Consider the following 12,862-nt stretch of genomic DNA (forward strand, 5'->3'; position numbering starts at 1 on the left):
AGAGAGAATCATTCTAGAAAAGAGAATGACTCTCCCCAGACACAACAAAACATGTGGTAAGTAGCTTGCTTACGAACCACATGGTTCCAGGTTCAGTCCCACTAGATGGCACCTTGGGCAAGTGTCTTCAACTATAGCCTCAGGCCAACCAACACCTTGTGAGTGGATTTGGTAGACGGAACGTGAAAGAAGCCTGTCGTATATATGTATGTGTGTGTATATTTTCGTGTGCTTTTTTGCGACCTTCCCCACCAACATCGCGTGACAACCGATGTTAGTGTGTTTATGTCCCCGTCACTTAGCGGTTCAGCAAAAGAGACCGATAGAATAAGTACTGGGCTTACAAAGAGTGAGCCCTGGGGTCGATTTGCTCGACTGAAGGGGGTGCTCCAGCATGGCCACAGTCACATGACTGAAACAAGTAAAAGAGTAGAAGAGAGAGCAGTACTTAACTGGTACTTGTTTTATTGACCCTGAAAGCCACCCACAGCAGAACTTGAACTCAGAATGTAGAGATAGACAAAATACTAAGCATCCCCCACCACTAATACTGAAGCTTTAAAAATCTGAGGGAAAAACTGAGTATAATTACAACAACTATAATTATAGGCGCAGGAGTGGCTGTGTGGTAAGTAGCTTGCTAACCAACCACATGGTTCCAGGTTCAGTCCCACTGCGTGGCATCTTGGGCAAGTGTCTTCTGCTATAGCCCCGGGCCGACCAATGCCTTGTGAGTGGATTTGGTAGACGGAAACTGAAAGAAGCCTGTCGTATATATGTATATATATATACATATATGTGTGTGTGTGTGTTTGTGTTTGTCCCCCTAGCATTGCTTGACAACCGATGCTGGTGTGTTTATGTCCCCGTCACTTAGCGGTTTGGCAAAAGAGACCGATAGAATAAGTACTGGGCTTACAAAGAATAAGTCCCGGGGTCGATTTGCTCGACTAAAGGCGGTGCTCCAGCATGGCCGCAGTCAAATGACTGAAACAAGTAAAAGAGTAACTAAATCTGTAGAAAAACAAGCAAAAACTCACCCTCGTCAACGTCATTGTCTTTGTTAACGACGTCTCCGGTGTTACTTTCTTCGTTTTCCTCTGCGATTGATCCATGTTTTTTACTCCTTCTTCTTTTCTTTTTCTTTGAAACTGAAAGAAACAATTCATTAAATTACCATCTCATCTCACCCACAGCCCCCCCCCCCCATTACCCATCGTAGATGGGGGAGCACTGGGAGTGAAGTGTGGACGACACCCTCCAGTCTCTTTTCCTTCATTGCTCCCACTGCTGCCACCCAGCCTTCTACCTCATTTTCTCTCAATGTCCTCTCCCCTACACCATTTTTACCTCATCAATTTCCACCCTTCCCCAACAACAACAGCAATAACCACCACTACCACCACCACCATCATCGTTTAATGTCCGTTTTCCATACTAGCATGGGTTGGACAGTTCAATTGGGGTATTTTGCAGAAAAATCTGTCAGTGGCCAGCAATGAGACTCGAACTCACATCCTTGTGATTATGCATCAAGTGTTTTACCTTTAAGCTAAACTGCCCGTGAATTTCCATAATACAAAAGGACAACAATTTTGCTTTAAATTTCTTTTCCTTTTCTTTTATTTCTTAATCAAAATCAAAAGTGAAAATCAAAATTAAAATCGATCAACATCAATGGAAATTGTAGCTGTGATACCATAGCCGGTGGCACATAAGAGAACCGTCGAACGTGGCCGTTGCCAGCGTCGTCCCGACTGGCTTCCATGCCGGTGGCATGTAAAAAGCACCATCCAATCATGGCCGTTAGCCAGCCTCAACTGGCACCTGTGCTGGTGGCACAAAAAAAGCACCCACTACACTCATGGAGTGGTTGGTGTTAGGAAGGGCATCCAGCCGTAGAAACATTGCCTGATCAGACTGGGCCTGGTGCAGCCTTCTGGCTTCCCAGACCCCAGTTGCACCGTCCAACCCATGCCAGCATGGAAAGCGGACGCTAAATGATGATGATGATGATTGCTTCATATAATTTCATTTTAAGTTTTATAAATATTTTTTTCCTGTATGAAATTAGTATTAATTTCATCATTTTGAATAAATGCCAAGAAATTTTGCTAAATGTTAAACCCTATTCATCATAAGTATACTATCACCTGATTGACCAGACTATTGGATCTTGTCATACCTCACTGGTCACAATGCACTTTGCATCATTTTAGCTTCCAAATGATGCCACCCCATTGGCTAAGTGAACAGGCTAATATTCCTCCTGATCAGAAGACCAGTCCATTGCAGCGTTACCCATTCAGAGTTTGTATTACCCATGGTGGCAAAATTATACTCCTAAAGTTGACTGACGTAAGACGAGTAACTCTAATCATCATCATCATCATCGTTTAACGTCCGTTTTCCGCGCTAGCAAGGGTTGGACGGTTCGACCGGGGTCTGGGAAGCCAGGGGCTGCACCAGGCTCCAGTCTGATTTGGCAGTGTTTCTACGGCTGGATGCCCTTCCTAACGCCAACCACTCCACAAGTGTAGTGGGTGCTTTTTACGTGCCACCTGCACAGGGGCCAGGGGGGGTCTGGCATCGGCCACGATCGGTTGGTGATTTTAACGTGCCACCGGCACAGAAGCCAGTCGAGGCGGCGCTGGCATCGGCCACGTTCGGGTGGTGCTTTTTATGTGCCACCGGCAAAGAAGCCAGTCGAGGCGGCGCTGGCAACGGCCACGTTCAGATGGTGCCTTTTATGTGCCACCGGCACAGGTATCACAACTACTAGAAAAAAATCAAAAAAAAAAGATTAACTAAAAGAATGCATTTCTCACCACAGTAACTAATTAGAAAAAAAACAAACAAAACATCAATTCCTTGAAAATGTATAAAAAGGGTAACGAAAAAACAACAACTCACTGCCTTCCTCATCATTCTCTTCAGTCTCAGCAATAACAGTATCGTCATTCTCATCTGCTTGAGATTCCTTTTGCTGTTTACTTTTCCTCTTCTTTTTCTTCCGACTCTTATCCATATCTGAACAAAATAACACAACAAATCACACTTTAATTAATTTGACAACTTCATAATGTATATCAACATCATCTTTATTAGACTTCATCAATTCATTCGTTACAGGGTTCCTTCATTCATTTTACAAACAGCTGGTCCAATATCCTGGCAAAGTAAGTCCTTAACAAACACTTGGAGATTTGCATTTACCATTAAGCCTTTTGGCATCCATAATATTCGCATAGCCCCAGCCCATCCAAAGTACCTTCGATTGCAGAATGACCTTCTGTGCTTACCTTGGATCGTAGGGTGACCTGCTGTGCTTGAGGAGACCTATTGAGTCAAGTACATCAACATCAAAAAATCAACTGGAAATTGTAGTTGTGATCCCTGTGCCAGTGGCACATAAAAAGCACCATCCGAACGTGGCCGATGCCGGCGCTGCCTTGACTGGCTTCTGTTCTGGTGGCATGTAAAAAGTACCAACCGATCGTGGCCGATGCCAGGTTCTCCCTGGCACCTGTACCGGCGGCACGTAAAAAGCACCCACTACACTCACAGTGGTTGGCGTTAGGAAGGGCATCCAGCTGTAGAAACACTGCCAGATCAGATTGGAGTCTGGTTTGCCAGACCTCAGTCAAATTGTCCAACCCATGCTAGCATGGAAAGCGGACGTCAAATGATGATGATGATGTAGAAACACTGTGGTGTGTTGTGAATGCATTGTATGAAAGGAGAAGTTATTTTCTGAAGACAAAATACAAAAGTGATTGGCATGTTCATGTTCAAATCTGCCCAAATATATTAAGAAATGAATACGTACATCATTGTTTTGATTTTCTCTCTTCTCTATGCATCATCATCATCGTTTAACGTCCGCTTTCCATGCTAGCATGGGTTGGACGATTTGACTGAGGTCTGGTGAACCAGACTCCAATCTGATCCGGCAGAGTTTCTACAGCTGGATGCCCTTCCTAACGCCAACCACTCCAAGAGTGTAGTGGGTGCCTTTTACATGCCACCGGCACGGGGGCCAGTCAGGCGGTACTGGCAATGGCCTCGCTTGAATCTTTTTACACATGGCACCGGCACAAGTGCCAGTAAGGCGATGTTGGTAACGATCACGCTCGAATGGTGCCCTTTTACGTGCCACCGACACAGAAGCCAGTTGGCTGCTCTGGCAACGATCACACTCGGATGGTGCTCTTTGCACCCCACCAGCACGGATGCCAGACATCGAACTTGATTTTGATTTCACTTGCCTAAACAGGTCTTCGCAAGCAGAGTTTAGTGTCCAAAGAAGGAAAAGGTACGCATAAGCGGGCTGGTTACGCTCCTGGCATAGGCCACAGGTTATGGTCATAGGATGATATATTAAGTGCATAATGCTTCTACTTTTATAAAGTATATTACATATAAATTTGGTTTCTGTATCTGGTTTGCAAGATTCTTTATGTGAATTTGCGTGTTGAAGCAAATCTTGTTGTGTGTGTATGTGGAGGGTGGGGGGGTCATGTTGTCTTAATGCCTTATCTAACACACTCATTTCTCAGAAAGATCTTCTACCTCTTCTCTAACTATACAACTCCAAAGTGATGCGTCATTCAATTAGTTACTTCATCATTTCTCATGTAGGTTAGACATTTGTTTATTAATTAATATGAACAACGATGATAATGATGATGGTGGTGTTGGTGGTGGTTGCAAAACTAATCAAATAAAATTTGACTGGATATTATCGTACGAAGGTAATCCCAAAAAGTAAGGTCTCCAAAGTGCTGGGGACGCAAGGAAACTGTGTGTGCAGCTATTGGCAGCACTGTTGTGTTTGGTGAGCATGCGCCTCAGCCTGGCCCTGCATGCCCTTCTGCCTGGCCCTGCATGCACCTCTGCCTGGCTTTGCATGCGCCTCTGCCTGGCCCTGCATGCACCTCATGCGCCTCTGCCTGGCCTTGCATGCGCCTCTGCCTGGCCCCGCATGCACCTTGCTGCCGTGTGCAGTCTTGGCTTGGCAGTTGTATCTGATGGAGCTCCTGATTGCAAAGTTTGTGCAACTATTCGGTTTTTGAACGCAAAAGGCATTAAACATCATTGACAATAAGCGTTTCTGTGATTTCTAAATATTTTGGGGGACCTTACTTTTGGGATTACCCTCGTATTTTAAAATTAGTGAGACAAATGTAACAAAATACATTAGAAAAGAAACCGCCATTAGTGTTCACTGATTGATGATAGAACTGGACATGGCTGACCGTTACCTTCAATTCCATTTTCTACATTTAAAACCATTTCTAAATAGTCCTCATAGTTTACATTAGCTTCACTATTCTTATTCATCTCTGGACTGTCTTCAACGTGTGCGCCACCATTGTGTTGCCGATCAGTGGCTGCAAATATAACACGGTAATTGATGGAGAGCATCGAGGAAAGAAATATCTTCACTTCAGTCCAGTTAACAACGGTAGGAGTTTCTTTAACCCTTTAGCATTTAACCCTTTAACCATATCCGGCCCAAATTTTCTACTTCTTTTATGTTCAAACCGTCCAGATCTGGCCTCTCACTCATATCCTACAATGCTAAAGGGTTAAGGAATCAAACTGTGAAACGAACTAAACTCTAAGGAGTAAAGTCTAACGGTAAGAACAAATACGTTATACACTACGCAAACTGTAAGAAGAAAAAGAAAATGAGTGCATGGGAAACAAAATACAATACCCTGTGAAGTCATGAGTTCAATACTTGGTGGTGCATTACACCCTTGAGCAAAGCACTTTATTTCATGTTGCTCCACACAGCTCAGATGGCAAAAATGAGTTGCACCTGTATTTTGAAGGGCCAGCCTTGTCGCATTCTGTGTCACACTGAATCTTCCTGAGAACTATATTAAGGGTACCTGTGTCTGTGGAGTGCTCAGCCACTTGCATGTCAATTCTACAAGCAAACTGCTCTGTTGATCGGATTTATTGGAACACTTATCGTAACTGATGGAGTTCCACTTTAATGGGGACGCACATCTAATGGACCCTTCTTGCTAGCTTCAGTTTTTTAAAATTAGTTTTTGTACACCAAACATCGACGCCACAGTATCAATTCTTGACTGATGGATTATAACAAATATAACTTGTCCATTTACAGGAACTATCACAAAAATCTGTTCATCATCATCATCGTTTAACATCCATTTTCCATGCTGGCACGGGTTGGCCAGTTCAACTGGGGTCTGGGAAGCCAGGAGGCTGCACCAGGCACCAATCTGCTCTGGCAAGGTTTCTACAGCTGGATGCCCTTCCTAATGCCAACCACTCTGAGAGTGCGTTTTATGTGCCACCGGCATGGGGGCCAGCCGGGCAGGCCTGGATCGATCACGTTCAGATGGTGCTTTTATACGTGCCACCGGCACAAGAGCCAGTCAGGGGACACTGGCATAGACCACGTTTGGATGGTGCTTTTACATGCCACCGGAATGGGAGCCAGTAAGGGGGCTACGATTTGGGTCTTCTCAAGTATATCCTATTGCCCGACGCATCAAGGGTACTCTTAAATGGGCTGGACATGCAACACTGGCATCGGCCATGGCCGAAATCTCACTTTAGCTGCCGGGTTTTCCCAATCACAGCATATCTCCAAAGGTTTCAGTCTCCTGTCTTTGACTCTGTGAGGCCTAATTTATCCATACTCTGGTGTTGGTTATTTAAAACAATTATTTTGTACAGAAATTGGTTTTAATCTGCAGTCTCCAAAAATTAATGCTTATCAATGGGTTGAATGTCAGTCAACAAATAAGATAGAAATGTTTTGTTAGATATAATACAGACAAAACAAAATTAAGTTCATGAAATCACCATTTTCTACAGAACAGAAATTGTTTCAGGGATGGATTCTATCACCCTGAAATAATTCCTTGCAGTCTGACTGAACTTTACCATTAAGTGTGTTGGTCATGGATTGGATTGGATTGCTTGTGCTCAGTCCACTGCAGAGCAAAGAGCTCAGCATGTTCTCTCCATCAACCACAGTCTGATGTCGAGGCCATGAATCTGAGCTTCAGATCACACTGGTTTGATGAACCTACTCTGCCACACTGGTTCGACAGAGAGGTGCAGCCTTTTTTTTTTATACTCTTACCCAGGAGTAGCTAAGTCAATTACATCAACCCCCAGTACTCAACTGGTACTTATTTTATCGACCTCCAAAAATGACGAAAGTCAAAATTCAACCTCAGTGGAATTTGAACTCAGAACAGATGTGCTAACAGATGTACCAGCTTGTTGCCTATGATATTACTGGTATCAAAATACAAGCAGAGTAAAATAGGAATGGATGGGCAAAAAATGGTTGAGAACAATCCATGTAAACTATCGCAATAACTCTTTACTTCTTCTTTAACCCTTTTGATATTAACCTGGTTGAATTTGCCCCTGGCTCTGTAGTACAGATGTCTTATTTTCATAAGTTCTGAATTAAAATCTTCCACCAAACCTTAGTCACAATTTATGTTCCTAACACTAGCTGAACGATAACGAAGTTATTTTACTAAATTCTTTGTTATATTTAAAATTAATTGAAAGAAACACAGAGCATCTCAAAATAAATACAGTAACGAAAGGGTGTCTCCATGATATTTTTAACCCTTTCATTACCAACCTGGCTGAAACCACCTCTAGTTCTGAGTACAAATGTCTTGTTTTCATAGTCACAATTTATGTTCCTAACACTAGCCTAATGATAACTAAGTTATTTTACTAAATTCTTTGTTATATTTAAAGTCATTGAAAGTAACACAGAGCATCTCAACAGAAATACGGTAACGGAAGGGTTAACACAGAAAAACTTACAGGGCATACACGGATAAGTTATGACTCATTACTGATGTGATTCATTCAGAATTACAGGTTACTAACTTGAAAACCATAAAAACGTGATTTGTAAAAATACAGGAGGAGGGGACAAGTGAATGACTTACCATTAGCAGGAGGGGTCTCAGAAGACATGTCTTGCGTTTCTGATGTATCACCAGGTTTTAAAAAGTAACTGTTTGAGAAACAAAATACAAGAATTTATGAGTGCACATGTAAAAAGGTTTGTGTACGTGTTATACACACACACACACATATATATATATATATATATATAATATATATATATAAAATAGTAATAATAATAATTTGAGGGAATATTATTCCTAACTTACAGGGAAAAATTCAATTTAGAAATACTAAATCAAATTTCACAAAATATAATATATATATATATGAAAATTAGAAAAAAAACACTTTTTATCAATTCAAAATGAACAATTAAATTACACCATCTAGAAAATTACATATAATAGAAATATAAAAAATAAAATAACAATAACATACTGATGATTAAGTAAATTGCAAAATAATAATAAAAACGTATAATAAAACATATAATAAAAACTGTGTGGCACCTTGGGCAAGTGTCTTCTACTATAGCCCCGGGCCGACCAATGCCTTGTGAGTGGATTTTGTAGACGGAAACTGAAAGAAGCCCATCGTATGTATGTATATATATGTGTTTGTGTGTCTGTGTTTGTCCCCCTAGCGTTGCTTGACAACCGATGCTGGTGTGTTTATGTCCCCGTCACTTAGCGGTTTGGCAAAAGAGACCGATAGAATAAGTACTGGGCTTACAAAGAATAAGTCCCGGGGTCTAGTAGCTCAACTAAAGGTGGTGCTCCAGCATGGCCGCAGTCAAATGACTGAAACAAGTAAAAGAGTAAAGAGTATATTTGTGTGTGTGTATATATATATATGTATATACACACACACATCATCATCATCATCAAGCATCTGTTTTCCATGCTAGCATGGGTTGGATAGGTTGGCAGGATCCATCAAGCTCTGTCTACTTTTGCTTGGTTTCTACAGCTGGATGTCTTTCTTAATGCTTTATATACACACACACACACACACACACACAATATATATGAATATATATCAGGCATTGGACCTCACGGAGGAAAATGGTTGAGTTCCTTTCATGTGTTGGACCTCATGGAGGCAATGACCGAGACCTTTGGCATTATGTCGTGCCTAAAAAGAAGACCCATCAAGCTGAGCAGAATCACAGCCAAGGCAGATACTGGTGTCATGCAAATGGCACCTGTGCCAGTGGCATGTAGAAGCACACATTACACTCTCAGAGTGGTTGGCATTAGGAAGGGCATCCAGCCATAGAAACTACGCCAGATCAGACTGGGGTCTGGTGCAGCCTTCCAGCTTACCAGCGCGGGTGGGTGGGGGAGGGGCCTCGGAAAATTCACATCTTCAGTCCATGGCCTTTAAACTATAGTGTTTGACCCGGGCCGGAAAAAATTTTTTAAATTGTGTAATTGGTGTAAAACTATTTGTTCTAAATGATTATCAAGAACACACACAAAGAGAAATGCTTGGTTCAAGGCAAGTGTGCATTGAACTGAATTTAAATAAGCAAGAAAGATATTATCAAAGAAAAGGCCATAGCACCATCTTTAGTATCTGTTGTTGTTATTATTATTATGGAGTTGAATGTGTGTGTGTGTGTGTGGTGAAGTTATCAATATCAATAGATTAACTAACACCATCGAAGTGAAATAATAGTTTCTATACTTTTTGGTTTGGCACTGCTGAAGTGAGTCAAAGACTGTAATACAAGTCAGAAGAAAAAAAGAAAAAGAAAGGAAAATGCGATAGCCATAACAGTAAAGAAATAAGACCTCCCCTGAACAGTAACCCTTGTGTTTAAAGTCTCCCTCACAAAAAGAAGAGAGGTTGTTTGGCTATGGACTACATTGGTCTTTACATGTTGTGCTTTAGCCGCTATTTACACTATTTTTTTTTGTTTTTGTGCCCGGGTCAGACGCTTTCGGAAATGTGAATTTTCCGAGGCCTCTCCCCTTTCGCGAGCGCGCATTTTTTTTGTCGTATTCGTTTAGAGGAAGTTTTTACACTTATTGCACTATTTTTTGGGGGGTTTTTTTATGATCGGGTTAAACGCTTTAGTTTATTTTGTTTTATTTACTTTGCTAGGTAATCGTTGTAGGATCGACTAGTCACGACTAGCTAGCGCGGATGCGCGAGTACGCGCACCGGGACCACTCTTCTTAAGTAGTACCCAATTTCATTAAAAAAAATATCTGAAAGTTACGGAAAAACGAAGTCCGGGTGGGGGCACACGAGTTCGCCATATGCGACCACGGGCTCCAAAAATATAACATCTTTATGTTTTACTTGTTCCACTCATTGAACTGCGGCCATGCTGGGGCTTCGCCTTGAAGTGTTTAATCGAACAAATCCATCCCGATACCTGTTTTTGAAGTTTGGTTCAGAAGAGTAGTTTCCCCGAACCGCCACGTAACAGTGACTTCGTAAACAAATTCATATCAGCCGCCCAGCGAATGAAGGGGTAACAAACACAAAGGCGCAGGGGTGGTTGTGTGGTAAGTAGCTTGCTAACCAACCACATGGTTCCGGGTTCAGTCCCACTGCGTGGCATCTTGGGCAAGTGTCTTCTGCTATAGCCCCGGGCCGACCATTGCCTTGTGAGTGGATTTGGTAGACGGAAACTGAAAGAAGCCTGTCGTATATATGTATATATCTGTGTTTGTCCCCCTAGCATTGCTTGACAACCGATGCTGGTGTGTTTACGTCCCCGTTACTTAGCGGTTCGGCAAAAGAGACCGATAGAATAAGTACTGGGTTTACAAAGAATAAGTCCCGGGGTCGATTTGCTCGACTAAAGGCGGTGCTCCAGCATGACCGCAGTCAAATGACTGAAACAAGTAAAAGGAATACACACACACACACGATGGCCTTCCACACACAGCTTCTGCCTACCAAATCCACTTACAGAGCATCGGTTGGCCCAGGGCTATAAGTTGAAGACACAGCGATCCTGCAATATTGGTATACAGAGTGTCGGTATAAAGAAACGACAATATTCACACTCTTTTTCAGCCTAGATAAATTGCCCAAGGTGCCGCGGAGTGGGACCGAATCCCAAAACAAAAAAAAAACATGGTTGTAAAAAGCCAGCTCGTTAACCACACAGTCCGTGCCCGCGCCGAAGCAAGTGCTCACACTGTAACTATGATCAATTTCAAGTCGTCGAAATAGACATCGCACTTGTATCAGAGCATCATACACACACACACACATATGGCGATCTTTCGTGGCAAGAACACTACAAACACTACTAGCGAACAGGGGTCCCGGTGCGTGCACTCGCGCATCCTACAACGACTTGCACGTGTTTGTATTTCAAGGCTGAATACATATTAAAGAAAATTTAATAATATTTTTCGAACAAAGTAAATAAAACGCAAAGTAAATAATTTTTTAAAACAATGTATATATATATATATATATATATATATATATATATTATATATATATATATTTCTGATGAAACTACAGGAGTAGTTGAAAGCGCTAATATGAAGAAATAATATGTGATATGTAAATAAATATATATTTTTACAACCCTCCAGCATTCTGAACACCTTTTTTCTTACACACACATATATATATATATATATATTGTTTGATTTTATGTTCTCGTCTCTCGTTGTGTTCTACGTTTATTTGTGGTGTCCTGTACTCATATATATATATTATATATGTATACATTTATTTTATAGAAGGAGCTTCTACAGGACTAGAACTGTTTCATTCAAATGAAATCTGATTTCATTTGAATGAAACAGTTCTAGTCCTGTAGAAGCTCCTTCTATAAAATAAATTAATTTACTCTGCTATGTATTGAGTACTTTATTTACTGTGGTTAACCCCGACTCAACCCGGGACCTACATATATATGTATACATGTAGATGTAAGTATGTACATATATGTATGTATATATGCATATATTTTATTTACTTATTATATTACTATATGACCGAACGCACGCGTTATTTCTCTATTTCTCTTCTCCAAGTTTTTATATATATAATATATATATACATATATATATTAGACTGCTTCAGTGAGGTGAAATGAAAAAAAAAAAAAAAAGATATGAAAAACAAGAGAATATATTTAAACATTCGAAATGAGGGCGGCAGTTGAGGGAAACTGCACGTGGGCACTTCATCGTGCAAGTGCCCGCTGGCTTTACATTTCATAGAGGTTCATTATAAAAAGTATATACTAGCTAATATATTTTATCATAACATAAATGTTCAATTTAAACGATGATCTACACAAGTCTTGGAGTCTATAAAAAATTTAAATTTGTTACAAATCTGAAGAAATGTAATTTAAAGGGAAAAAATAAAAAATATTGCCATAGTTTGGGGAAATAATTTATCCTTAAAAAAAAAACACAATTAAAAATCCATCGGGGCGAAATAATATGGTAAATATTATTTCCGATTATTTATATTTTACTTGTTTTCAGTCGTTGGAGTAAGTACGGCCATACTGGAGCACTGCCTTGAAGGGGGTTTTAAGTCGAATAAATTGATCTGAGGACGGATAACTATTTCTATATCACAAATCTAATGTTAAGCTGTAATTCGGGGAGTAATACAATAACAAAGTTGGTGATTAAGGGGGAAATTCGATGAGAGAAATGGTAATTGTGAATAGAGACAGAGTTTGAATGTGTCGGGTATTAAACGGTTATCATCGACGGAAAGCGAAACAGTCGTTATTTCATCGGTGTATGTTCGTAATTTATATTATTGAATGTTCCCAGAAACTCGACAATATCTGGCGTTTGTAAATAAACCCACATCAAATGAATTAAAAGGACTGATTGTGTAAAGATGTTCTTCTTCTTACCTTTGCAAAAATCGTTGACATCAATTTCAAAAAAGTTAAATAAAGCAATAAAAAAAACAGCAGCTT

At 40.8% G+C, this 12,862-nt stretch overlaps 1 protein-coding gene across 1 annotated transcript in view; it reads right to left on the minus strand.

The window, feature by feature from the left end:
• LOC115209371 (nucleolar transcription factor 1-B) overlaps positions 1 to 12,862 on the minus strand; it is a 62,408-nt gene that overhangs the window by 30,576 nt on the left and 18,970 nt on the right. The window contains exons 3-6 of the mRNA XM_029777747.2: positions 7,971 to 8,038; positions 5,265 to 5,393; positions 2,914 to 3,030; positions 1,041 to 1,151 (exon numbers count right to left, since the gene is read on the minus strand). Of these exons, the coding sequence (XP_029633607.1) occupies positions 1,041 to 1,151; positions 2,914 to 3,030; positions 5,265 to 5,393; positions 7,971 to 8,038 (425 nt within the window). The remainder of the gene's footprint in view (positions 1 to 1,040; positions 1,152 to 2,913; positions 3,031 to 5,264; positions 5,394 to 7,970; positions 8,039 to 12,862) is intronic.

This window comes from Octopus sinensis, linkage group LG3 (genome assembly GCF_006345805.1).
Source record: "Octopus sinensis linkage group LG3, ASM634580v1, whole genome shotgun sequence".
Lineage (NCBI taxonomy): Eukaryota > Metazoa > Mollusca > Cephalopoda > Octopoda > Octopodidae > Octopus > Octopus sinensis.